General features: G+C 41.2%; 3 protein-coding genes across 3 annotated transcripts; all 3 read right to left on the bottom strand.

The window, feature by feature from the left end:
• Positions 1-7960: 7960 nt before the first annotated feature.
• Positions 7961-10406, bottom strand: LOC106605412 (C-C chemokine receptor type 5). The gene is made up of 4 exons (XM_014201028.3): positions 10300-10406; positions 9994-10033; positions 9696-9791; positions 7961-9411 (listed from the first exon to the last, which is right to left on the bottom strand). The coding sequence occupies exons 2-4, from the start codon at positions 10029-10031 to the stop codon at positions 8367-8369; spliced, it is 1179 nt and encodes a 392-aa protein (XP_014056503.2). The 5' UTR covers positions 10032-10033; positions 10300-10406; the 3' UTR covers positions 7961-8366.
• Positions 10407-11639: 1233 nt separating this feature from the next.
• On the bottom strand, positions 11640-19609 carry LOC106605413 (C-C chemokine receptor type 4). Its single transcript, XM_014201030.3, has 2 exons — positions 19446-19609; positions 11640-12803 (listed from the first exon to the last, which is right to left on the bottom strand). The coding sequence occupies exon 2, from the start codon at positions 12797-12799 to the stop codon at positions 11771-11773; it is 1029 nt and encodes a 342-aa protein (XP_014056505.1). The 5' UTR covers positions 12800-12803; positions 19446-19609; the 3' UTR covers positions 11640-11770.
• Positions 19610-21744: 2135 nt separating this feature from the next.
• Positions 21745-24792, bottom strand: LOC106605479 (C-C chemokine receptor type 5). Its single transcript, XM_014201196.3, has 2 exons — positions 24680-24792; positions 21745-23073 (listed from the first exon to the last, which is right to left on the bottom strand). Exons 1-2 carry the CDS (start codon positions 24684-24686, stop codon positions 22010-22012), a joined length of 1071 nt encoding a protein of 356 aa, XP_014056671.2. The 5' UTR covers positions 24687-24792; the 3' UTR covers positions 21745-22009.
• Between the last annotated feature and the right edge of the window lie 3105 nt (positions 24793-27897).

Here is a 27897-nt window from a genome sequence, read left to right as displayed (position 1 = left end):
TTGTGTATAACTGACCGCTCACTCTCTCCCTGTTACTTGAGGATATATTGATCTATCGATTTTAAAGGCTTAATTTAAACTATGTTGTCCGGCTTTTACATATTATCATGGTTTTGACGGTAGAAAACTGAGCTATTATCTCCCAATGCGTCCCATCGGTATGTGCATGTGCCAAAAGTCACACAAATGTAAAATACAATGATATACAAATGCAACTAAAAAATAATACAAACAATAAAACAAAAATTTAGATCTCCTCCAACCAGTAGCCATCCTGGTGGTGCTTGAGCGACCTGAAGGAAGACATTCTGTATAAACATATGGTCATCGAAGTTAGGAGCATAAATATTCAGCAGGGTCCAAGACTCTGAAAACATATGCCCCTGCACCAAAACAAACCTGCCCGAGGGATCAGAGATGGTGTTGTTGACGCAGAAGGGGATGTGTCTACTTATCAAAATTGCAGTTCCTCTTGCTTTGGAGTTAAAAGAGGACGCAAAAACTTGTCCTACCCATTCCCTCTTCAATTTCTTGTGTTCGCTGGCTGTAAGATGTGTTTCTTGTAGAAACACAATATCGGCCTTTAATTTCTTAAGGTATGTATAGACTCTTTTCCTTTTAATCGGGCTGTTAAGGCCTTTTACGTTGAATGTGACATATTTTAGTGGATTAAGCATATGTTGGGTTTGAAATATGTAACCGAATGGAAATCTCTCATATGTAAATAGTCAGGAAATGTTTCAACTTTGGTTTGAACACAGAAGTGACCTATGTGCCTCTTTAGGAAGGAAACAACAATAAACATGGAAAAAAAGGGGAAAGAAAACCCACCCACCCCGATTGTCAGACTAAAACAACAATCCCAACAATCAAACATGAATACACTTGTAGAGATACGTTGCTGCTCGCTTTCCACCTTACTCTTACTAGCTAAACCTTGGCGTAAACTAAAACCTGCGAGCTATCTAAATTGAAAACAAACGTTGTGAATAAGCATTTATGGCTGAATAATTACTGCCCACGGTAAGGGCTGCTTGAGTCTCTTTTCGGGAGAGGAGAAACATAAATGGGGGGGAAGCGGTGGGCCTAAACCCACTTGCTTCGTCCAGTGGATATTGACTAAACCAAAATATAGTCTCCTGTAAATGTAATAGAACTCACCCCGGGGAAAAACGGTTAGTTGAAAATGTACAAATCAATTATAGCGACCGGATAGCGGGGTAGACGGATCCGATATCAGCAGATCAGTCCAGTTAAGAGAAAACAAACAGATTGGATCTTATCCCCCAGAGAGACCGTTTTTCAGTCGCGGTTCGGTTCTTTGAGAAAAGTGAATACTTCTCCCGGTGTGTTGAAGATATGGCATCGGCCTTTGTACTGAACTTTCATCCGCGCAGGGTGGATGAGGTAGCCGGTGATGTTCTTCTCCTTCAGTGCTTTGGCGGCAGGTCTGAACTGCTTGCGACGTCTGGCGAGATCGGCACTCATATCCGGGAAAAGGCTGACCCTCTTGCCATCGAAGGTGATGTCCCCTTTGGCTCTTGCGAGTTGCAGTATCTTCTCTCTGTCTTGGAAACGGAGGAACCTGACCAGAACGGCACGTGGGGGCTCCTCTGGCCGGGGTTTCGGCGCTGATGTTCTGTGGGCGCGTTCGATTTCCAGCGGCTTGGTGAAGTTGATTATGCCTAGGACATCCGGGATCCATTGAGTGAAGAAGCGGACCGGGTCACGGCCCTCGCTGTCCTCTTTCAATCCCACCACACGGATATTACTGCGTCTGCTCTGGTTCTCCATCTGGTCTACTTTGTTTTTGAGGTAGGCATTATCCTTCTGCAGTTCTATCAGAACCTGGTCATGTCGAGCGACGGTGTCCTCAACTGTGCTAATGCGCATCTCGGCCTCAGTCGTTCTCAGAAGGAGATCATTCATGGAGGATTTCAGGTCGTTGATGGAAGAATGGAGTTCAGCCGATTTCTTGTCAATTTTCATAGAAAGACCTTTGTTACCATCCTGAATTTCCCGGAGGAGAGTAGCCAGCATGTCTTGCGAGGCTGCCGAGAGCAATAGTCTGGAACCGTCGTCTGAGATATGAGGGCTAATGCTAAACTTGCTAGCTGTGGCGTTATCGTTGTCTTGGGATTCAACGACGTTTTGGTCGTCCTTCTTGCCTCTCGGTCGGAGGTCCATGGCTCTTTGGGAAGGTAAGTATTTGACAATTTATCAGCCGATGTTAGAATATTGTTTCAACGTTGTTATTTAGGTAATAATAGGATAAATTTCAAGAGCTCGGTTTGTCAACGTCTGTTCAGCTCCGCGGCATCACGTGTCTCCATTAGTTGTTTTTTTATCAGTTTATTAAAGGTAATGTTGTTTGTCCGAGCAATTGTAGATGGAAGGGAGTTCCATGGCTCTTGATAAACTGCGCATTGCTGTGAATTCTTTTAGGACGTGAGGACTGTGAAGAGTCTTGTGGGCATGTCTTGTGGGGTATGTATGGTATCTGAGTTCAATGTTATTTGATTATGCAGACAATGCTCTGTTTTGAGCCAGCTGCAGCTTTGCTCGGTTTTTCTTTGCTGCACTTGACCATTATTGGATAGTAATCAAGATGGTACAAGACCAGAGCCTGAACAACTAGTACAATTGATTTTTGTGTCAAAAACATATTTTTATAACAGACATACCTCTCTACATCTTCACAACAACGCTGTCAATATGACTTGCCCATAATAATTGACCATCCAATGTTATATCTAGGAGTTTAGCTTCCTCATCTTGCTCAATGGTCACACCTTTATGTACAACTCCAGTTGAGGTTTAGGTCTTAGAGAATGTTTTCAACCAAATACAATGCTTTATGTATTTAAGACCAGTTCATAATTAATCAACTTTTCTGATACTGAATGTAACTCCTTATTTAGAATTTCAATAAGCTCACTGGTTTGGGGTGCTGACATGTAGAGTGTTAAGTAATCCACATACATAGTCATTCTAGCTTTGTGTAAGACCAGTGACAAATCATTTGTAAAAATAGATATGATTAACGGCCCAAGGCAACTGCCCTGAGCGACACCGCACTGTACATATCTGATGTTAGAGAAGTTTCCATTGAAGAACACTCTCTGGGTTCTATTGGATAAATAACTCCCCAACCTTGTGATAGCAGGAGATGTATAATCACAGCAAGTTTTTTTTTTCAATAACAATGTATAATCAATAACATCAAAGGCTGCACTGAAATCTAACAATAGAGCTCCAACTAGCATCTTATTATTAATCAATCATCAGTCATTGTAATGTGGTAATATTGGATATGTGTATATTAAATATACCTCACATGCGACCCATAATAAGACTATGCAATTAATATGTTACCAAAGTCTATTCAAAAGTATATCTCACTCCATTTAACATCATAATAAAACCATGTGCCATCAAGTATTATGTGTTTAGCTGACACAGATCAAGGAATGGTCATGAGAAGCGAATATCAAAGCAAGTATTGTTTATAACTTTGTAATATGAATGGATTCACATACAAAGCATAAAGCTTAAGTTAAAAGACAATACTGACATTAACAAAACATAATTCTAGGCATATAGATCCTAAGGTTAATTTACATGACAAAGCATGAACAAGGAGATGGCTACTAGGCCAGAGGCCTAGAGGCTTAGGAAATTACAAATGAGAAAATATCATAAAAGTCCTTTGCATAGAGTAATTTAGAGTTCACCCTGTACAGATACAAGTTACACAAATTACAATTTGTATTATATGTTACGAATCTTCAAAACCTACGATATGTTACAAATTTGTGAAACATATGACACTAGCTGGCTAACGTTAGCTAGGCTAGGGCTTAGGGTTATGGGGTTAGGGTCAGGATTAAGTTTAGGAGTTAGGGTAAAGGGTTAAGGTTAGGGTTAGGGGAAGATTTAGCTAAAAGAGTTAGGGTTAGGGTTAGGGGAAGGCTTAGCTAAAAGGGTTAGTGGAAGGTTTAGCTAACATGCTAAGAAGTTGCAAAGTAGGTAAAAGGAGTAAGTAGTTGAAAAGTTGCTAATTAGCTCAAATGCTAAAGTTGTCCTCGATGAGATTCGATCTCCCACCTATCCACCCCGACCAACCACCCTACTTTCTTTTTTGCCTTAAGTAACTGTCTGTTTTATGTAACCATATCAAACGTTACATATCATACTAATTTGGGTGTCCCTGATTTACATTTACTATGTTACGTCTAGTCTATGAGACCAGGCTGGCTGATCAAATGTAATAGTAGTACTAGTAGCAGTAGCTACATAATGTGGGGCTGACTCAAAAATAATAAAATATGATATGGACGGTGTTCTTGTATAAGAGTATGAATTTATGAAATGAAAAGATTCCACTTCTTTCCTATAGGCCAAAGTTTAAAGTTTCAAAGTTTATTTGCCACATGCACAGGATACAACAGGTGTAAAACAGTACAGTGGTGTATGAACGACCTAGCCTGATGTTCTTTGGAAAGATATCTCAGGAATTGATAAATATACCCAAGTGAGCGGACATCTAAGGCAATTCATTCATGACTGGTTCACACCTGATAACTCCAATTGCCCTTTGTGCCCGCTCCCATATCCTGTCATTTTATATTTATTTGTGATTGTAACACATATACAGGTAGACCAGAGAAGCCACATCACCGATTGGCAATTGACTGGCAACCTTAGCAGCACCTGCTGCTCACTGGTTGTGTAACCGGTGTGAAATGGCTAGCTAGTTAGCGGTGTGTGCTAGAAGCGTTTCAATTGGTGCCGTGACCCGGATCACTGGTTGCTGCGGAAAAGTAGGAGATCAAATGGGGGTGAGTGTAACCAGTGTGAAATGGCTAGCTAGTTAGCGGTGCGCGCTAATAGAATTTCAATCTGTGACGTCCCTCACTCTGAGACCTTGAAGTAGTTGTTTCCCTTGTTCTGCAAGGGCTGTGGCTTTTGTGGAGCAATAGGTAACGATGCTTCGAGGTTGTCAGTTGTTGATGTGTGCAGAGGGACCCTGGTTCAAGCCCAGGTTGGGGCGAGGAGAGGGACAGAAGCAAAACTGTTACAGTTGCTCATATACAAAAGTTGTTCCTGATTAAAGAAATGTTTTACCTACTCACTGGAGATGTCTGTTAAGCCAAAACATCTTTGTACGCTATCCTGATTCAGTAAAATGTTACTGTTACTATTTTTAGGAAGTCAGCTTTATGTGACATCCTTTTGAGTGCGGACCCATCATAATTGCTTCATTATCTGATGCTTTTTAGTGAAATGTAACTTTAAAAAAATATTAGCATGTTGGTTCGGGTTCTTTGTTGGTTATCTGTAATTACATTAGCAGTATCAGAGCATGACCTTCCCACAAATGTAAAGGCTCTGCCTGCAATTAGCTCTTTTTGAAACAAGTTCAGTAATACTGCTTATTGCTAAATTGTGTCAAAATATTTACATGGCACAATCCTCTGGCTTTATTTTCATTATCTAAGTCCCCTCATTTTATATTCAGCTTACACAAAACCGTCTGGCTGGCTCAACCCAAAAAATACCTTGTTGTGAATTATATTGTCATACGTGTGAAGTTGTGGTTTCATATCCCCATGTAGGCCTGTCAACAGGAAGCGGTAAACAGCTATCTGTGTGTGTTTAGGTCACTGGGCTGTTTTAGACTGTAGCCACAGTCCCTGTAGTAGGTGAGCCTATTCTAATAGAACTAAGTATACCAAAGGACAGTTAATAATTTCTTCCTTTCAGGTCCAGTTCCAGGCATAAGCTACATCAGCAGTCGTTTAGGGCCCCCGGAAAGCGTTACGTCTGGACAAAACCTGACAAAACCATCCCTACGGTAAAGCATGGTCGTGGCAGCATCATGCTGTGGGGATGTTTTTCAGCAGCAGGGACTGGGAGACTAGTCAGGATCGACGGAAAGATAAATGGAGCAAAGTACAGAGAGATCCTTGATGAAAACCTGCTCCAGACCGCTCCGGTCTTATCGTTCCCTTACCTGCCACAGCTTGGGGTGAAGGTTCACCTTCCAACAGGACAATGACTCTAAGCACACAACCAAGACAACGCAGGAGTGGCTTCGGGACAAGTCTCAATGTTCTTGAGTGGCCCAGCCAGAGCTCCCCACGGTAAGCACGGGGAGTTGGCTCAGGTCTCCACCCTGACTCTGCCAAACTCCCCGTGTGCCCCCCCCCAAAATGTTTTTTTGGGGGTGCCTCTCGTGCTTCCATCGTTGCCATGCTCGTTCCTCGTAACGTTGCCATTCTGCTCTCGCTGCTTCCACCCGTTCCCATGGGAGGCGATCCCATCCAGCCTGGATCTCCTCCCACGTCCAGGATCCCTTGCCATTCAAAATGTCCTCCCAGGTCCACTCCTGATCACGCTGCTTGGACCTTTGGTGGTGGGATCTTCTGTGACGATCGTCGTAAGGAGTAGACCAAGGTGCAGCGTGTTGAGTGCTCGTGATAAATATTCATTATTAACTCAGAACGCTATACAAAAACAATAAACAAAGAAACACGAACGTCACATTCTGCAGGCTTCACTGAGCAATACAAAAACAAGATCCCACAACGCCAGGTGGAAAAAAAAAACTACTTAAGTATGATCTCCAATTAGAGACAACGAGGACCAGCTGCCTCTAATTGGAGATCATCCCAAACAAAACCAACATAGAAATACAAAACTAGAACATGAACATAGAAATACAAAACATAGAAAACCACCCCCTGTCACGCCCGGATCTACTCTACCATAGAAAAATAACAGCTTACCATGGTCAGGACGTGACAAAGGCTGTAAAAGTAACAAAATGTCGAAAAAGTCAAGGCGCCTGAATACTTTCCGAATGCACTGTATATATACAGTATATATATATTTATATATAAAAAAAAGGTTTAGGAACTCTGGTCTCAACTTAATATTGAGAGTAACAATAGTAGAATACAGCAGGTTCAATTTTAAAATTTGGTTGTGCATCGGCAGTTTTTCTCTTGTTATGTCAGTCACTGAAAATCACTCAATTAGACATGTCAGCTACCAATTTTTGGATAGTTAGTCTAGCCAGCTATCTAAACTTGTAGTAATCATGGCCGAATACCGACCGGGCATGCAGGGCACTTGCCCAGGGGCTCTGACCTCCAGGGGGCCCCCATAGGTTTTCTTCGTCATTCTCACTCAGATATGATATTAGCATGGCATAAATCATTACAAAATGTGTAGAATTGCAGGACATTTGCTTTAAAATGCACTTTTTTCCCTCTCACCATGGCAAAGTGAGTAGAATTTCAAGAAATGTGTTATAAAATTGCAACGTTTTCTCTCCGCCCAATGGCAAAATAGCAGAAGACGTACAACATTTTCTTCACACACCATGGCAGTATGTGAAGAATTGCACAAAATTATTTTTAAAACAAAAACAATGGTCTCCACATTTTGGGGGCCACTAAAATATTTTGTTGCGAGGTTTGGGGCCCTCCAACTAAAATGCTAGAGCCAGCCCTGTATTGTTTTACTGTAGGTATTTACTGACTCACTTCAAGACAAAAAAGGTTGGTTTAAGGTTGGTGTGTGCTTCTGTGCAGAGCGCTGTTTTAAGTATTAAATATCATAGCAGGTAAATCAGACAAATGTGTTAAAGTCTAAATGTCATCTGCATCCCCATTATAATGATATATAAACATGTTATATAAAACATGTTACAATACTGCAGTGAATCACATTAGGATTAGATTTTGTGTACACATTGTAAGGCACAAGCGGTGTCTCTCACTCTTTGTGGTGAGATTGCTAACAGGTGTAAGAGATATTGGTCTGTGGTGGCACCATCATTCACATATTCTCTAGTACTGACACATGGGAATATCTAAGTCATTGAGTATATCTTGATTACATTATCTTGACAGTACTTTAATTTGAATAATTTGCTACATGCAACAGGGGATGAAGTTACTGTAATACATTTATTTACATAGAATCAAAAAGTATCACTGTATTTACATAGTAAACGTGTGCTAGCAGAGATACAATACATTTTAAAAGAAAATGATGACTTTGCAAAATGTGCCAAAGATTTTCAAATAGATATACTGTACTAGAGAAAATACTATACAAAGGGAAATGAAATGGTTTGTGGAATTTATATTGATTGGGTTGATTTCTGTAAAAATCAACCCCCTGGTGTGAAACTCTGAGATGAGTGACAATTTCCTGACTTCGCCATGCACCTGAAACAAAGCCTATTATTTTCGGATGATTGCGTTTGAAACTGGATTTGGTATTTACATATGTATTGGAATGAACAGTACATGTGATGTTAGATGTATTTGTCTTTACAGTTAAGTTTCTGTTCACACGGCAGTAGACCTCTCATCCATGCTAGTGGTCTGTGAGTAGACAGATCCGGTCCTCGAGGCTCTGAAGTCCCAGGGCAGGTAGTTCTTCATGAACTGACACATCCTGCAGGGAGCCTTGTTAATCAGTCTTATGAGAGGCCTTCTAAACTTCTGCCCCACAAACACATAGAGGATGGGATTCAGCCAGCTATGGGAGTAGGCCATGGCCTCTGTGATCTGTAGAGTGAGTCTGATGGCTTTGCTACTCTCACAGCTTGAGTAGACCTCACTTAACTCCAAGGCCTTGAAAAATGCCGTCATGTTGTACGGAGTCCAGCAGCAGAAAAACACCACAACCACAATGAGAATGAGTCTGATGGCCTGCTTTTTGGAGGATGGACAACTGAGCAGCCTTTTCACTATCTGTGTGTAGCAGAACCCCATGATGACGAGGGGGATTAGCAGACCAAGTGTGTTCATTTTGAAAAGGCCAAAAATTCCCCAAGCGTGTCCATCATAGACAGGGCGACAATTTTCTTTCTCGTTGTGTTTCTCCACTTTAAGAAACAGTGCCTCAGGAAACGAGGCCAGGAATCCAGCCAGCCAGGTCACGACGGCAGCGATGGCCCCGTACTTCCGTGTTCTGGCTCTCATGGCGTACACAGCATGGACTATGGCCAGGTACCTGTCCACACTCATCAGGGTGATGAAGAAGATGCCACTGTAGAAGCCAATGTGGTAGGCGCTGAGGACCACTTTGCACATGATGTCACCAAACACCCACTGATCTGTAGCGTGGTGGGCCAGGAAAGGCAAGGTGCAGACCAGGAGCAGGTCAGCCAAGGCCAGGTTCAGGAGACACACATCGGTCATGCTGCATAGTTTCACCCCCAGCAGGATGACCCACAAGACCAGAACGTTCCCCAGAAACCCCAGGATGAAGAAGAGAGAGTACAGCACTGGCAGGAAGCTGGCTCCATGTGGCTTGTACTCGCAAATGCCATCGTCATAGTCACTATAGTCGTATGTGGTTACTTCAAATGCGTCTGCAAAATGTGTGCTGTAAAAGATCAGACGAGTAGAATGAACGCAAGCAGCAATGATAAGAATGAACATTATTAAAGCCACAATCTGAAAGTTGTGCTTATTATCAAAATGTGGTCCACCAACAACAATATTTACAGTACAATGGAGTAAATGCAAATAGTACTTTATTTCTATGAGCAACATTTAATTTTTTAAAACATGATTGGAAGATTGGGGCAGAAATCTTGTATCACCAATTGCACTCTTTCCTCAAAATGTGTGTTTCTAAAAGTCAAGACATTTTAGACCTTAACTTACCCATATGCATAACTGTATGAGTTCTCATATGCATAACTGGATGAATTCCCATTCTCAACACCCACAGAGCTGAAGGGAATGGTTGTGGTGTTCCCCCTGAAATTCATTACCAATGATTTGAGCTTCTCAATTACAGGCGCATGTATCAATGGCCCATTTTGTACAGCATAACATATGACATTACATTATTTACAGAAATGATGTAATTATTATAAGTTATTATGATAAATGTATTAATTGATGATACTATTAATATTCAAATAGAGCTATTTGTAAATTAAAAAAGATAAAGTCCCACCCTTCCGTGGTGTGAACAGGATATCCAGTGGTATTCATCCCTGAAATAAAATGTCAAAAATGACCACTGAAATTGTTTTGATTTATTCATTGCTAATTACAGGACTGCAATTCATTTATGAAATTTGCTAAATAAATTACGTTAAAAAAAGAAATAAATGAAAGTAACTTGAATGGCAAGAGGATGAAGCCTGCAGAGACACTATGTTTAAGATCCAAGATACTGTACAACACTATGCACAGAAGAGTAACTTTTGCAAAGCATCCTAAAGCCAGCCCTCACATTCAGTAAGCATAATATACTCACTGTCAAACTGGGTTGAGTTGTCTCTCTGGGTGTGACACTGTGGTGTGACAGGAGTTCTGGGGGCTGAAGTGACTCTTAACAAGGTGGGTGATCAAAGGAACCTATATCTGCAGGTTTTTTTTTCTCCAACAGATGTCTTTGGCAGGGGTGTGGGCGGGTAGATGTGGCCAAACTATACTGCATAGCTGAGTGCAGATTTAAGTCTAAATGGCATGCATTTGTACCTGCACATCCCTTGTGCATCATGAATGCTTGGAACACTACAGGAAGCTGGAGGAATCCATGCCCTTTTTCAAGATCATTAATGTATTATCTTTTTTGAACAGAGGAGTACCACTACTCCCAAAAGCTTGATCTATGCTGCAGATATGTACACCACCAAGCAGGATATCCTGTAGAAGACTCATACTCAAAGTGTTGCTCAGGCAACTAACTTTACTGAGAAGTGGTTAGCTGAAGACTGAAATTATTTTGCGTCATGACTGAGCGATGCATTAGTTCTAGCATCATAGCTAGCATTCAATTGTCAAAATATGGTGAATGCTGATATACTTCCTGTCTTTGAACAATTAAAATACATTTTCTGATGACTAGATTTACATGTGTGTTTTCTGGATCCAAACAATTCTAAGTAAACCTACTGTAAAGAAGATTTGAACCTATTGACAGATATAGCAGGATTGTTGTCTGTCTCATCTCTGAATTTAGCATCTTCAACTGAATAAAATATATTGTGGTGCAGATTGGATTCTAGGGGGGTACAGCAGCAGCATAAAATGACAACACAATGCAGAACAAATATGTTTGAGCACATCAAAATTCACAGGCTTATTTATTGAGAAAACCCCCCAGAAAGGAAGACAAATACCTACTCAGCCAACAAAAGTTCAAAATAATCCAAAAGGTCAAATTCCTGATTTGATGTCCAAGTTCAAGGTAATACCAAAACAGGTCCTCAATCAAAGGAGGTGTCAAAATTCTACCAAAATAATATTTGGCCAGCAAATGTAGCCAACGAGTAGCCAGATAGCCACCGGCCATCCAGCAGCAGTCCTCTGGCCACAACCCTGCCCCTGGTTGTGTTTTAATGTTATAACAAAAATGTGTGCATACAATAAGAATACCATTTTTTATCATCTCTATGCAAAACATATTGATATTATGCTATAGCAAAAATGTGTGCAGGCCTGTACTGTAAATGAAATAAGTACATGGGTAATCAAAACATAAACAGCCCATCACCCTTTAGCAAATAGTCAGAGCTCATCAAAATACATTTAAAGTTAAATATTATACAGTTACACTTAATTTATATGCAAGTCTGTGTTCAGAAGAATACTTCATTATTCCATATGACACAGAAATTGGTCTTCTGCTCTACTTGCTGCTTTCCAACTGAAGTGTTTTTTTGTCAATGAAAATGCATCAAATAGGTTTTCGGCAATGGAAGTATCATCTTTCAGCAGTACAATCACACAGGTGTGTTAGAAGTCTCGTTTTCTGATCCTCTGCTGCTCACCATTGCATGTTTGCTGAGCTTTTTACACAGCGGATATCTAGAGAGCACAGTGCCCAAACACTTTCTGAATTTCTCTCCTACAAAAGCATAAATGACTGGGTTGACACAGCAGTGAGCCAGCGCTATCGTTTCTGTCACCTCCATAGCTGCATCGAGCTGTGTTGAAGCCTCACAGCTATTCCCAATGTCAAACATCTGAAGGGTCTGGAGGAAAACCACAACATTGTAAGGGACCCAGGAGACTACAAACACACCCACGATGGCGAATATCAGTTTCATGGCCCTGTCTTTTTTGGAGTTCCTTAACCTCTGTAGTACAGTGAGAATACTGATGTAACAAAAAACCATTATGGGCAGACATAGGAGGAGCCCCACTCCGTTTTCCCCAAAGTTCCTCAACAACTTCCATGTCTTCTCTGTGTCCTCTGGGTAAATCCGCTGGCAACTTGTACCACTGCTCTCGTCATTCTCCCTAACCACCGCTACGAAGATGGCCTCAGGGAGAGCAGCGCTGATGGACGCTACCCAGACGATGATGCTCGCCAGCGTTCCATAGCGCAGCGTCCTGGCCCTCATGGCGGCCACGGCGTGAACGATGGCCAGGTAGCGATCCACACTCATCAGGGTCACAAACAGGATGCTGCTGTAGAACCCCACCTGGTAGACACCAGCCATGATCTTACACGGACTGTCCCCTTCAAACTCATGACCCTGGGCGTGGTAGGCCCAGAGAGGCAGAGAGAGGGCAAGGAGCAGGTCAGATAGGGCTAGGTTCAGCAGACAGATGTCTGTCATGGTCTTCAGTTTCATGTACTTGAGGAGGACCCAGAGCACCAGACTGTTGCCTGTCATACCCAGGGTGAACACCAGGTAGAAGAGAATGGGCTGGTAGTTGGACCCTTGGGTTAGACTGGTGCCAGTGCTACAGGGGCTGTCATAGCCATAGTAATCGTCTGTGCTGGTGGCCTCGGTTGTGTTCATCTTACTGAGGAAAAAAGGATGGTGTGAATTGTTAGTTAACAATCAATGCTGTATTGTGTGCATCCTACTGTCATAGCCCTAGTAGTAATTTAATAGGATCTCTATGTCATAAACCCTCAAAGTTCCAGAACGGGGTTAAAATGGCAGCCATATTGGTCAAGGAGAAATCCAAACCAGTCTTATTGGAATGAATGGCAGTAGATGTCATAAGTTTCGTCTTCTGAGGAGTAAGAAATATCGAACCAATACGCAGCGTGGTAAGTGCCCATACTGATATATTTATTTAAACGTGAACACTGAAACAAACCAAGAAACCGAATGACAGTCCTGTACGGTAACCTGACTATACATGGACCAACCACCCACAAACACAAGAGAAAATAAACCCACTTAAATATGGCCTCCAATTAGAAGCAACGACAACCAGCTGCTTCTAATTGGAGGTCGTTCCCAAAACTAACATAGAAATAGACAAACTAGAAAACCCACATAGAAATAGAAAACATAGAACATAAACCAAAACCCCCGAAACGCACTAAACAAACACACCCCTGCCACGTCCTGACCAAACTACAATAACAAATAACCTCTTTTACTGGTCAGGATGTCACAGTAGAGACATAATCCTGATTTTACATATGTGGAAATGTGATACAGAAACACATGTTAAAGGCATATGATATTAGAAATTGTGTAATATAGTTATTGTCAACCTAAAATATGAACATATAATTATAAATCCACTTATACGGGTTTAATGCCAAGTTTCTGTATAAATAGCCTCTAAAATACACTGAGACCAGCCACCCACACAGCTGATAAATAATAAAGCCCTTTTGTGGGGAAAAACCCATTCTGATTGGCTGGGCCTGGCTCCCCAGTGGGTGGTCCTGGCTCCCAAGTGGGTGGGCCTATGCCCTCCAAAGCCCACCCATGGCTCCGCCCCTGCCCAGTCATGTGAAATCCATAGACTAGGGTCTAACAAATTTATTTCAATTGACTGATTTCCTTATATGAACTGTAACTCAGTAAAACCGTTGAGGTTTTACTGTAAACAGTCCATAAATGTCACTATAGAGGGTGGTGCGGACAGCCCAGTACATCACTGGGGCCGAGCTCCCTGCCATCCAGGACCTCAATATGAGGCAATGTGAAAGGAAAATTGTTAAACTCCAGCCACCCAAGCCATAGACTCTTCTCTCTCCTTTCGGCACACCAAGTGGTACCAGAGCAACAAGTCTGACACCAACAGGCTCCGGAACAGCTTCTATCCCCAAGCCATAAGACTGCTAAATAGCTAACAAAATGGCTACACAGACTATTTGCAATGACCCTTTTATTGTATTTACATTTTTACAATGACTCTACACACTCACACACACACTCACACTGACCCTCCAACACACGCACACACACCATTTGCTCACACACACATAACACGCACACACATTCATACTGACTACACACACGTACACACACTCACATAAAATCATCATACACTGCTGCTACTCTGTTTATCATATATCCTGACGCCTGTCACCTTACACCTACAGTGGCTTGCGAAAGTATTCACCCCCCTTGGCATTTTTCCTATTTTGTTGTCTTACGACCTGGAATTATATCGATTTTTGTGGGTTTGTATCATTTGATTTACACAACATGCCTACCACTTTGAAGTTGCAAAATATTTTTTCTTGTGAAACAGACAAGAAATAAGACAAAAAAAACTGAAAACTTTAGCGTGCATAACTATTCACCCTCCAAAGTCAATACTTTGTAGAGCCACCTTTTGCAGCAATTACAGCTGCAAGTTTCTTGGGTTGTGCCATGGCGGAGATCGCTGTGTGCTATACTTGGCCTTGTCTTAGGACGGTAAGTTGGTGGTTGGAGACATCCCTCTAGTGGTGTGGGGGCTGTGCTTTGGCAAAGTGGGTGGGGTTATATCCTGCCTGTTTGGCCCTGTCCGGGGGTATCATCGGATGGGGCCACAGTGTCTTCTGATCCCTCCTGTCTCAGCCTCCAGTATTTATGCTGCAGTAGTTTATGTGTCGGGGGGGCTAGGGTCAGTCTGTTACATCTGGAGTATTTCTCTTGTCTTATCCGGTGTCCTGTGTGAATTTAAATATGCTCTCTCTAATTCTCTCTTCTCTCTTTCTGTCTTTCTCTCGGAGGACCTGAGCCCTAGGACCATGCCTCAGGACTACCTGGTATGATGACTCCTTGCTGTCCCCAGTCCACCTGGCCGTGCTGCTGCTCCAGTTTCAACTGTTCTGCCTGCGGCTATGGAACCCTGACCTGTTCACCGGACGTGCTTGTTGCACCCTCGACAACTACTATGATTATTATTATTTGACCATGCTGGTCATTTATGAACATTTTAACATCTTGACCATGTTCTGTTATAATATCCACCCTGCACAGCCAGAAGAGGACTGGCCACCCCTCATAGCCTGGTTCCTCTCTAGGTTTCTTCCTAGGTTTTTGGCCTTTCTAGGGAGTTTTTCCTAGGGAGTTTTTCCTAGCCACCGTGCTTCTTTCACATGCTTTGCTTGCTGTTTGGGGTTTTAGGCTGGGTTTCTGTACAGCACTTTGAGATATCAGCTGATGTACGAAGGGCTATATAAAAATAAATTTGATTTGATTTGATTTGATATAAGCTTGGCACATCTAGTCACTTGGATTTTTGCCCATTCTTTAAGGCAAAATTGCTCCAACTCCTTCAAGTTGGATGGGTTCCGCTGGTGTACAGCAATCTTTAAGTCATACCACAGATTCTCAATTGGATTGAGGTCTGGGCTTAGACTAGGCCATTCCAAGACATTTAAATGTTTCCTCTTAAACCAATCGAGTGTTGCTTTAGCAGTATACTTAGGGTCATTGTCCTGCTGGAAGGAGAACCTCCGTCCCAGTCTCAAATCTCTGGAAGACTGAAACAGGTTTCCCTCAAAAATGTCCCTGTATTTAGCACCATCCATCATTCCTTCAATTCTGACCAGTTTCCCAGTCCCTGCCGATGAAAAACACCTACACAGCATGATGCTGCTACCACCATGCTTCAATGTGGGGATGGTGTTCTCTGGGTGATGTGAGGTGTTGGGTTTGCGCCAGACATAGCATTTTCCTTGATGGCCAAAAGCAAAATTTTAGTCTCATCTGACCAGAGTACCTTCTTCAATATGTTTGGGGAGTCACCCACATGCCTTTTGGCGAACACCAAACGTGTTTGCTTATTTTTTTCTTTAAGCAATGGCTTTTTTCTGGCCACTCTTCCATAAAGCCCAGCTCTGCGGAGTGTACATCTTAAAGTGGTCCTATTGACAGATACTCCAATCTCCGCTGTGGAGCTTTGCAGCTCCTTCAGGGTTATCTTTGGTCTCTTTGTTGCCTCTCTGATTAATGCCATCCTTGTCTGGTCCGTGAGTTTTGGTGGGCGGCCCTCTCTTGGCAGGTTTGTTGTGGTGCCATATTCTTTCAATATTTTTATAATGGATTTAATGGAGCTCCGTGGGATGTTCAAAGTTTTGGTTATCTTTTTATAACCCAACCCTTATTTGTACTTCTCCACAACTTTGTCCCTGACCTTTTTGGAGAGCTCCTTGGTCTTCATGGTGCCGTATAGCTTACTTACTTTCTCGTGTTCTTCTTATTTCTATTTCTCATGTGTTTTTGTTCTACTTTATTTTATTTTATGGTACTACTGGTATCAATTACTGCATTGTTGGGATAGAGCTTGCAAGAAAGGCATTTCACTGTACTTGTGCACGTGACAATAAAACTTGAAACAGTTTTTGTTTTCTTGGAAAGCTAGGAGTGCTATTATATGATACAAAATACGCACTTGTTCCATTTACAACGTGTCTAAGTCCTATCATCAACTCATATCAGCCAGTGTATGGATGTGGATTGACTGCATTGTTTGAATAGAATTTGAAAAATGTATGGAATCATTCCTCTAGAACTGTCTGGCTACAGTGCAGAAACATTCGTCAAATTCATTATTTTACACAATATCTTATCCCCCCTGACGAAAATGGCTGGCTTTTATCCCATCATTAGAAGGTTAATGTCCATTCTAGTATTCTAGTTCTTAATTCTATGCCTTTTGTTCTGAATGGTTACCTGCACACAGCCAGAGATTATAAAATCGTATGTTACTTCAAATGTTAATGCTATTATTTGTCACTCATCCTCCTATGTACTCTATTATGGCGTCATACTTGTATTACTTAATACTTTAGCAACATGTAATCTATCAGTTTCCATGGTAACTGTGTTTTAACTTGGGTAATGATTCTTTCATATTAATTACAGTGAGGGGAAAAAGTATTTGATTCCCTGCTGATTTTGTACGTTTGCCCACTGACAAAGAAATGATCAGTCTATCATTTTAATGGTAGATTTATTTGAACAGTGAGAGACAGAATAACAACAAAAAATACAGAAAAACGCATGTCAAAAATGTTATAAATTGATTTGCATTTTAATGAGGGAAATAAGTATTTGACCCCCGCTCAATCAGAAGGATTTCTGGCTCCCAGGTGTCTTTTATACAGGTAACGAGCTGAGATTAGGAGCACACTCTTAAAGGGAGTGCTCCTAATCTCAGTTTGTTACCTGTATAAAAGACACCTGTCCACAGAAGCAATCAATCAATCAGATTCCAAACTCTCCACCATGGCCAAGACCAAAGAGCTCTCCAAGGATGTCAGGGACAAGATTGTAGACCTACACAAGGCTGGAATGGGCTACAAGACCATCGCCAAGCAGCTTGGTGAGAAGGTGACAACAGTTGGTGTGATTACTCGCAAATGGAAGAAACACAAAAGAACTGTCAATCTCCCTCGGCCTGGGGCTCCATGCAAGATCTCACCTCGTGGAGTTGCAATGATCATGAGAACGGTGAGGAATCAGCCCAGAACTACACGGGAGGATCTTGTCAATGATCTCAAGGCAGCTGGGACCATAGTCACAAAGAAAACAATTGGTAACACACTACGCCATGAAGGACTAAAATCCTGCAGCGCACGCAAGGTCCCCCTGCTCAAGAAAGCACATATACATGCTCGTCTGAAGTTTGCCAATGAACAGCTGAATGATTCAGAGGATAACTGGGTGAAAGTGTTGTGGTCAGATGAGACCAAAATGGAGCTCTTTGGCATCAACTCAACTCGCCGTGTTTGGAGGAGGAGGAATGCTGCCTATGACTCCAAGAACACCATCCCCACTGTCAAACATGGAGGTGGAAACATTATGCTTTGGGGGTGTTTTTCTGCTAAGGGGACCGGACAACTTCACCGCATCAAAGGGACGATGGACGGGGCCATGTACCGTCAAATCTTGGATGAGAACCTCCTTCCCTCAGCCAGGGCATTGAAAATGGGTTGTGGATGGGTATTCCAGCATGACAATGACCCAAAACACACGGCCAAGGCAACAAAGGAGTGGCTCAAGAAGAAGCACATTAAGGTCCTGGAGTGGCCTAGCCAGTCTCCAGACCTTAATCCCATAGAAGATCTGTGGAGGGAGCTGAAGGTTTGAGTTGCCAAATGTCAGCCTCGAAACCTTAATAACTTGGAGAAGATCTGCAAAGAGGAGTGGGACAAAATCCCTCCTGAGATGTGTGCAAAGCTGGTGGCCAACTACAAGAAACGTCTGACCTCTGTGATTGCCAACAAGGGTTTTGCCACCAAGTACTAAGTCATGTTTTGCAGAGGGGTCAAATACTTATTTCCCTCATTAAAATGCAAATCAATTTATAACATTTTTGACATGCATTTTTCTGGATTGTTTTGTTGTTATTCTGTCTCTCACTGTTCAAATAAACCTACCATTAAAATGATAGACTGATCATTTCTTTGTCAGTGGGCAAACGTACAAAATCAGCAGGGGATCAAATACTTTTTTCCCTCACTGTATAATGCTTTCAAATGAATCACAGAGTGTAATGATAAACTTTAAAACACCATGATGACTGATATGAAGAGAAATGGGTAATTCGAAACAACCTGTGGGAATTAACCTAATTTACATACTTGATGGAGATAATAAAGAAACAGCCCCTTATAATACATCTTCGGAAATCTTATGTCTAACAACAGGGCATTTTTTACTGTCCTTGTCAAGGTTGTGTAAGCTGAATACTGACATTTTTTTGTTCAAAGAACAACAGCTAAAAAGCCTTGACACGCTCATTATTTATTTTTAAAGCTATTACCCCGTAGGGCCATGTTAATGTACTAATACAATGTCTTATTTAAAAAAAAAACATTCAAAATTAAAAGAACATTTTCAAAACTATACTTTTTCCCTCCCTCCCTCCTGTCACAATAGTCTTTAGATCCAATACTTATTTTTGTATCTGTCAATACGACAGATACAAAAAGAAGTATTGGATCTAAAGACTATTTCTACATCCTCTTTAATCCTAATCAGAATCAAACCACAACCCATATGATCTCACACATCACCCACCATCACCTGTTAAATACTGACACCCCCTGTTGAACGACCCCATTTTGTAGTTCCTGTGAGGCTAACACCCCTTCACAGACTGTCTATGCCTGCGTATATATTTGTAGGCTGTATATATTTGTAGGCTGTATGTCTATATGCAGGCTATCATGAAGTGAAAATATATTTTATTTACCCCAATATCTTCTTTTCTGATGTACAGGTTGAATGCTGTAACCGTCTCTCTGGTGATAACGTGTGTGCTGGTTGAAACAGTCTGGCCGGGAAATTACTCTTTTTCTCTACTCTATTCTTTTGTACCAATGACTGCAACTTTTTTGTAGTAAGGTGTGCTCTAGATAACTATTTTCTTTGCATTGCTGCATTGAGCAGGCTGAGGTGTGAATGTGGGTTTCCTGTAATGGCCCTCTAACTAAATGTCTGGGAATGAGTGTGGGTGAGGGAAACATCACCAAACATACAGATATCTGTCACGCATGTAGATGCTGCTTTGAACTGCTTTTCAGATGGAAAGATACAAATGAATAGTGTACATCGTAAACATCTTAGAAAGTAAATTCCGTAACTTTCATACATGGAAGTAGTCCTTGTGTGGGTTATGTTTGTAGTAGTAGAAGGAGGTTGAGGTTAGCGAGGTAGGCTGGTAACCGAAGGGTTGCCGGTTTGAATCTCAGGGCTGATGGGGAAATCTGGTGTGAGTGTGCTGGCAACCATAGAGTTGCTGGCATCAGAACCTCATGTGCCGCCTGCTGCCGTTGTGCCCTTGCGCAAGGCACTTAATCTTTTACATGATTTAGGGGCACTGCTCTGGGCTTTTTCCAGCCTCTTGTGCTTAGTTTGCTTCCATTTTAGATGAGGTTTGACAATATGCGTTTCCTAGAAAGATTCGTTCAACAATGCATTTTCTGTGGTTTAACGAGAAGTGGCTGGCCATTTACTTTCCTTGACACTTCTGCTTTCTGAGTCTCACTTCCTTATTTCATCTAAGCTATGTCAAGACTATGTCCCTGTGTTGTTTTAGTTGTTTTGGTGTGAAGTGATGTTTCTCTGTGCATGTAGACCAAGCTGAATAAGTCAACATCAAGTAAAGGTACAGGTGGGAAATGTCACTGAGCAAGATTTTCTAAATGCCCTAAAATAAAAAAGAAAACATGTATTGAAGACAAGGTAAAAATTAAGACAAGGTAATCACAAATCCTAGACAGTCATGTATACAGTATATAAGTTTCATGCCACGTCCTATTGTGTTGTCTATTTACAAAACAGCAGTCTCAGCTTTTTTATTTGTGATTTTTTTTAAACACACAGCAGTGTTGGGACATTTATTAGTCCCCCTCAAAAAAACACAGCATAGCTTTGTGGTTAGCTTGTTCAAAAGCAAATGCCCCAGTCAGGTTTCTGTCACATTCTTAGAAGAAAAAAACTATAATATACAAACTCAGAAATGGAAGAAAAAAGTTGAATCAATCTTTACATTTTTTAACAAATATAACTATACGTACAGTGCATTCGAAAAGTATTCAGACCCCTTAACTTTTTCCACATTTTGTTACATTACAGCCTTATTCTAAAATTGATTCAATAGTTTTCCCCCTCATCAATCTACACACAATACCCCATAATGAAAAAGCAAAAACTGTTTTTTATTGCAAATTGAAAAAAAACCGAAAAACTGAAATATCACATTTACATAAGTATTCAGACCCTTTAGTCAGTACTTTGTTGAAGCAACTTTGGCAGCGATTACTGCCTCGAGTCTCTTGGGTATGACGCTACAAGCTTGGCACACCTGTATTTGGGGAGTTTCTCCCATTCTTCTCTGCAGATCCTCTCAAACTCTGTCAGGTTAGATCGGGAGCGTTGCTGCACAGCTATTTTCAGGTGATGTTAGATCGGGTTCAAGTCCGGGCTCTGGCTGGGTCACTCAGGGACATTCAGAGACTTGTCCCGAAGCCACTCCTGCATTTTTTTGGCTGTGTGCTTAGGGTTGTTGTCCTGTTGGTAGGTGAATCTTCACCTCAGTATGAGGTCCTGAGCGCTCTGGAGACAGTTTTCATTAAGGATCTCTCTGTACTCTGTTGATGTTTCCCTTGATCCTGACTGGTCTCCCAGTCCCTGCCGCTGAAAAACATCCCCACAGCATGATTCCGCCACCACCATGCTTCACCGTAGGGATGGTGCCAGGTTTCCTCCAGACGTGATGCTTGGCATTCAGGCCAAAGAGTTCAATCTTGGTTTCATCAGACCAGAGAATCTTGTTTCTCATGGTCTGAGTCATTTAGGTGCCCTTTTGTCAAACTCCAAGCGGGCTGTCATGTGCTTTTTTTACTGAGGAGTGGCTTCCGTCTGGCCACTCTACCAGAAAGACCTGATTGGTGGAGTGCAGCAGAGATGGTTGTCCTTGTGGAAGGTCAACATTTGGAAAAAGGGAAGGGGTCTGAATACTTTCCAAATGCACTTTACATACTGTCAATTTCTTTACTTTTTTTTTGCACTTTACACAATACCACATGAGGACACAACTAACACTCTTTAAAGGGATCTATCAACAAAGGAATTGGAGCATGTAAAGATACAAAAGAGCAACTGATATCTATAGTATCTACTGTAAGCATAGATTCACAGCTAGGGTGTCTGAGTGCCACACTTTCAGAGAAATCCCTCTTTTCCTTACATCTTTTACTGTCTTTTCCCTTCTCAGAGTTTTTATATTCGAATTGTGCCTGTATACAAGTCAAACTACAGCAGTCTTGTAGATGATATTTCAGAAGACCTGGAATAGACTGAGATATTTCGTTCAGACAACCCACAAACATAAGGCCTGGCGAAGCACATTGGCATCCATTTTCTTAGTAACTTCAGGACAAGACTCATGAATTTCTGCCCTGCAAAGGCGTAGATGATCGGATTCAAACAACAGTGTGTGAACGCTATCACCTCTGTACACTGCATTGCCAGATCTATGTTCGTGTGAGTTGTACAGTCCCCAAAATAGCTCTGAGTCTCCAGATAACGCAGGAGAATGACCACATTGTATGGGGTCCAAAAGCAGAAAAAGACCACTACTATGATGATTATCAGTTTGATGGCTTTGTGCTTTTTGGTGGTTTTGATAGTGACTAACATTGGAACGATTCTGGAATAGCAGATCACCATGATGGAGAGAGGGAGAAGTAGACCCAAGATATTCATCTCTAAATAAGAAACCTGGCGCCACATGCTACCCTCTGGATACTCTGGTTTACATGTTGTAAGCCCGGACTCATTATTTACTTTTGTGAAGATGATTGTAGGCAAAGAGGCACAGAGACTGACAGCCCACATGAACAGAGACAGTGTGACCCCTACTCTGACTGATCTGGGCCTGGCCATGGTGTGAGCGTGGACTATGACCACATAGCGATCCACTGTCAAGATCACCATGAAGAAGATGCTGCCATAAAACCCAAGCATGTAAAGTCCGGTTACCAGTCGGCACATAAAGTCCCCCAGGAGCCACTTGGCTGCGGTGGCGTAGTGGGACCAGAAAGGCAGGGAGATGATGAAGAAAAGGTCAGACAGAGCCAGGTTGAAGAGACAGAGGTCTGTTATGCTTCTGATCCTCCTAAACTTCACCAGGACACAGACCACCAGGCCGTTACCGATGAAGCCCACGATGAAGACCAGGCTGTAGAGTGTAGGCAGAAATACCCGTCCAAACTCCTTCACATTGGCAGTGTTACATGGCTCTGATCTATATAACCCTTCTGTATCATCGTAGTAGGAGGAATAGTTATATTCTGTTGTTGGCTCCATATCCTTGTCTGTAGAAAGACAGAAATAGTATCGTTATTAGTCAAGGTGGTGTCCTTTCATTCAAAATCAACCTGAACAGTCAACGTGGCAATCTGCAGTTCAAACAATAAAAAAGGAGCTACCCCGCCACTGTTTGGTTAAACAGCTGAGGGATGGGGCTGGAGAAATAGAACCACTAATTCTAATAATAATTTTTTACTTGTTCAAGTTTGTAATGGAAATGTGTTTCTTGCATATCCTAACTCCCCCCGAGACACATGCAGGAGTGGGGTCACGGCCAGAGTCAACATTGTCCAGGGCCCCTGGAGCAATTGGGGTTAAGTGTCTTGCTCAAGGGCACTGCAACAGATTTTTAACCTTGTTGGCTCCATATTCATATACATACTGTAGCTATGGATGCAGGACTGACCATCCATGAGATCAACATGATAGTTTTTAACATGCTTTTAAGCTATACAGTGTTTGTTTACATTGTTTACAAACAATGGAGTGAAACAATCTTATATTTTAGATTTCTGTTGGTGTACAACAGTTTATATGAATGATAAGATATACTCTCTACAAATCAATGGTTATATATCATTAATTTAAATGTAAAAACAATCACACATTTCCCCTTTAAGTTGTTCCTTTGAAATATTATCATTGTACTGAATATTCATCAAAACAAACAAACAAACAACCAAACAAACAAACAAACAAGTAAACACACAAACACAAGCGTCATGCCCATAGGCAGCACAGGGGCACATGCCCTCTTTCCCTTTCCCTCAGATTTGTCCTGTTTTATAAAACATGCAAGCAATTTTTGGGTTAATTTTGTTTGTTTGTTTCTCTGTAATACTACTAGCACCTAGCAATTTTATGAAGTTGGCTTTAGCTAGTCCAGATAGGTTCCCAACCTCATAACTAGCTACTAAGAAGCCATTTCAGGCTTTCAATCAGGTTAGAGTAGCTAGTTTGTCTAACTATCTTAGCTGGCATGCCTGCTGGCCAGGTTGGTAGACTACTAAATGTACTGAATAAGACTCACATTAATTTAAATATTTTACACAGATTTTAGCAGAGAAGCATATTTAGTTTATTATACAGGCTGATTATACAGATTATGGGGCTGCTCTGACACCTTCAGCTGCTTATAGGTGTTCACTGCACAGTCAAAGAAATCTAGAAAGTCATAGCCAGGGCTCTCCAACCCTGTTCCTGGAGAGCTACTGTCCTGTAGGTTTTCGCTCCAATCCTAATCTAGCACACTTGATTCTAATAATTAGCTGGTGGATAAACTGAATCAGGTTAGTTACAACTGAGGTTGGATTGAAAACCTAAAAGAGGGTAGCTCTCCAGGAACAGGGTTGGAGTGACCTGTAAGTAGTCTATAATTCATACTATATTGTATATTAACAAAAGTGTATTTAAATTAGGGCACAAATTGAGTACGGTAATCCAACGGCTATCTTTTTTAACTCTATTCATCACTTCAAGTAATTATGTAATTTTTGTTCATTTTTATGCTTAAAATGTCACAAGCATAAATAATTGTGGTGTTACCTCTTAGAAATAGGTATAGATTCTATATCTTCAATAGGTTTCTAGATGTTGACAAAAAGTACTCACCAGGCATGATTAATGATCAATTAGCTCTTTGGTGTTTCTTCTCTGAGTCTTTTGAAGATGTGTGTATTATCCTGTTGTACAATAGCCTATAGTACTGCTGCTGCAGTTTTCTCCACCTCCCTTAGGAGGAGGTACTCTGAACGTATTATATTGAAGTTTGGTTTGTTTCACACTGCTATTTTTAGACTGTGAGGTTTTGGTGTACACTGTTAGAAAAAAAATTGATATCTAGAACCTAAAGGGTTCTTCGGCTGTCCCAAAAGGAGAACCCTTTGAAAAACCCTTTTTGGTTTGAGGTAGAACCCTTTTGGTTCCAGGTAGAACCTTTTTCGGTTCCATGTAGAAAACTTTCCATATAGGGTTATATAGTGGCTTGCGAAAGTATTCACCCCTTTGGCATTTTTCCTATTTTGTTGTCTTACGACCTGGAATTAAAATAGAATTTTGGGGGGGTTTGTATCATTTGATTTTCACAACATGCCTACCACTTTGAAGATGCAAAATATTTTTCATACAAAGTATTGACTTTGGGAGGGGGGGGGGGGGGGGGTTAATAGTTATGCACACTCAAGTTCTGTTTTTTTTGTCAAGAAATAAGACAAAAAAACTGAAAACTTTAGCGTGCATAACTGTTCACCCCCAAAGTCAATACTTTGTAGAGCCACCTTTTGCAGCAATTACAGCTGCAAGTCTCTTGGGATATGTCTCTATAAGCTTGGCACATCTAGCCACTGGAATTTTTGCCCATTCTTCAAGGCAAAACTGCTCCAACTCCTTGAAGTTGGATGGGTTCCGCTGGTGTACAGCAATCTTTAATTCATACCACAGATTCTCAATTGGAATGAGGTCTGGGCTTTGACTAGGCCATTCAACAACATTTAAATGTTTCCCCTTAAACGACTCAAGTGTTGCTTTAGCAGTATACTTAGGGTCATTGTCCTGCTGGAAGGTGAACCTCCGTCCCAGTCTCAAATCTCTGGAAGACTGAAACAGGGTTTCCCTCAAGAATTTCCCTATATTTAGCACCATCCATCATTCCTTCAATTCTGACCAGTTTCCCCAGTCCCTGCTGATGAAAAACATCCCCACAGCATGATGCTGCCACCACCATGCTTCACTGTGGGGATGGTGTTCTCAAGGTGATGAGAGGTGTTAGGTTTGCGCCAGACAGCATTTTCCTTGATGGCCAAAAAGATACATTTTTGTCTCATCTGACCAGAGTACCTTCTTCAATATGTTTGGAGAGTCTCCCACATGCCTTTTGGCGAACACCAAACGTGTTTGCTTCTTGTTTTCTTTAAGCAATGGCTTTTTTTCTGGCCACTCTTCTGTAAAGCCCAGCTCTGTGGAGTGTACGGCTTAAAGTGGTCCTATGGACAGATACTCTAATCTCCGCTGTGGAGCTTTGCAGCTCCTTCAGGGTTATTTTTGGTCTCTTTGTTGCCTCTCTGATTAATGCCCTCCTTGCCTGGTCCGTAAGTTTTGGTGGGCGGCCCTCTCTTGGCAAGTTTGTTGTCGTGCCATATTCTTTCAATTTTTTAATAATGCATTTAATGGAGCTCCGTGGGATGTTCAAAGTTTCGGATATTTTTTTATAACCGAACCCTGATCTGGTCTTTGTCATGCCTCTTGCTTGGTGGTGCCCCTTGGTGTTGCAGACTCTGGGGCCTTTCAGAACAGGTGTATATATACTGAGATCATGTGACAGATCATGTGACACTTAGATTGCACACAGGTGGACTTTATTTAATGAATTACGTGACTTTTGAAGGTAATTGGTTGCACAAGATCTTATTTAGGGTCTTCATAGCAAAGGGGGTGAATACATATGCAAGCACCACTTTTCAGTTTTTTATTTTTCAGAATTCTTTGAAACAAGTATTTTTTTTCATTTCACTTCACCAATTTGGACTATTTTGTGTATGCCCATTACATGACATTCAAATAAAAATCTATTTAAATTACAGGTTGTAATGCAGCAAAATAGGGAAAACGCCAAGGGGGTGAATGCTTTTGCAAGGCACTGTACATGGAACCCAAAAGGGTTCTACCTGAAACCAAAAAGGGTTCCACCTGGAACCCAAAAACGTTATCCTATGTGGACTGTACGTAGCCCTTTCCTGCAGTCAATTTACCAAATTACATACTTTTTTTTTGAACACACAAAAAATCTGGTGTTTCTATGTCAAACGATTTTGTTGTATTTCAGTTGTCTGTGATGTATATAAAGTGTAATACTGGGATGCAAACTTCAAAGTTCTAGACATTTATGTAAGGTGGATACTTTACTTTCAAAGTAGATTTGTTTAAGACCAAGAAAGACTTTGTGACACCGATTTGCCCACTGCATTAATTCATGTAAATCAAGTATTTTACACACACACACACACACACACACACACACACACACACACACACACACACACACACACACACACACACACACACACACACAATGTTTCTCTCCTCTTTACTACAGTAGTATCACAGTGGAAATAAATGGGTTAGGCTACAGCATATTATGTGATTTGAAGTCACACAGTGACCTCCTGTGGGCAAGGTTATGTGACAAATATGTAACTCCGTCACTATTCATTAATAAAAGTATGATAATTACACCATACATGTTGTTAAAAGTGAACATGATTTCCTGCAACCCTCAACTGATCGATCCATATCTGATCTGAAGACTAAAATCATTCCATCATCTTTGTGCAATGATAAGTATCTCACAATATAATTACATTATTGTAAAGAAAGAAATATATTTTTAGTTTCTGTTAATTTCAGTTTTTTATTTGAACAGTGAAATATCAGTGTTCTCTATATATTATTGATAATTATACTATACATGTTGTTAAAAGTGAACATGATTTCCTGCAATCCTCAAACAGATCGATCCATATTTGATCTGAAGACTAAAATCATTCCGTCATCTTTGTGCAATGATTAGTATCTAACACTAGAATTACATTATTGTAAAGTTAGAAATATATTTTTCGTTTCTGTTCAATTCAGTTTTTTATTTGAACAGTGAAATATCAATGTTCTCTAGATATTCTTGGATGATCAGTGATCAGCGATGTGTGTAATGTAGGCAGCCTGTTGTTGTGTGCAAAGAAATGGGCGGGGTTTAAGTGAATTAATTATTGCAAGGGATGCTGGGATCCCAGGGTTTAAATTCAAGTAGTTGGATTTTCAATAGGATAAAGCAGAGA

The sequence above is a fragment of the Salmo salar genome, chromosome 05, assembly GCF_965601325.2.
Source record: "Salmo salar chromosome 05, fSalSal1, whole genome shotgun sequence".
Taxonomy (NCBI): domain Eukaryota; kingdom Metazoa; phylum Chordata; class Actinopteri; order Salmoniformes; family Salmonidae; genus Salmo; species Salmo salar.
Note: the sequence above shows the minus strand (reverse complement) of the source record. Positions and strands in the feature narration are given on the sequence as shown.

Excerpts from the sequence above, each read along its gene's own strand:
- LOC106605413 (XM_014201030.3), bottom strand. The coding sequence starts at position 12,799 with ATGAACACAACCGAGGCCACCAGCACAGACGATTACTATGGCTATGAC.
- LOC106605412 (XM_014201028.3), bottom strand. The coding sequence starts at position 10,031 with ATGAATACCACTGGATATCCTGTTCACACCACGGAAGG. Across the intron at positions 9,792-9,993 it reads CCTGTTCACACCACGGAAGG|GGGGAACACCACAACCATTC; the intron begins GTGGGACTTTAT and ends AATGAATTTCAG. Across the intron at positions 9,412-9,695 it reads TCATACAGTTATGCATATGG|CACACATTTTGCAGACGCAT; the intron begins GTAAGTTAAGGT and ends GATCTTTTACAG.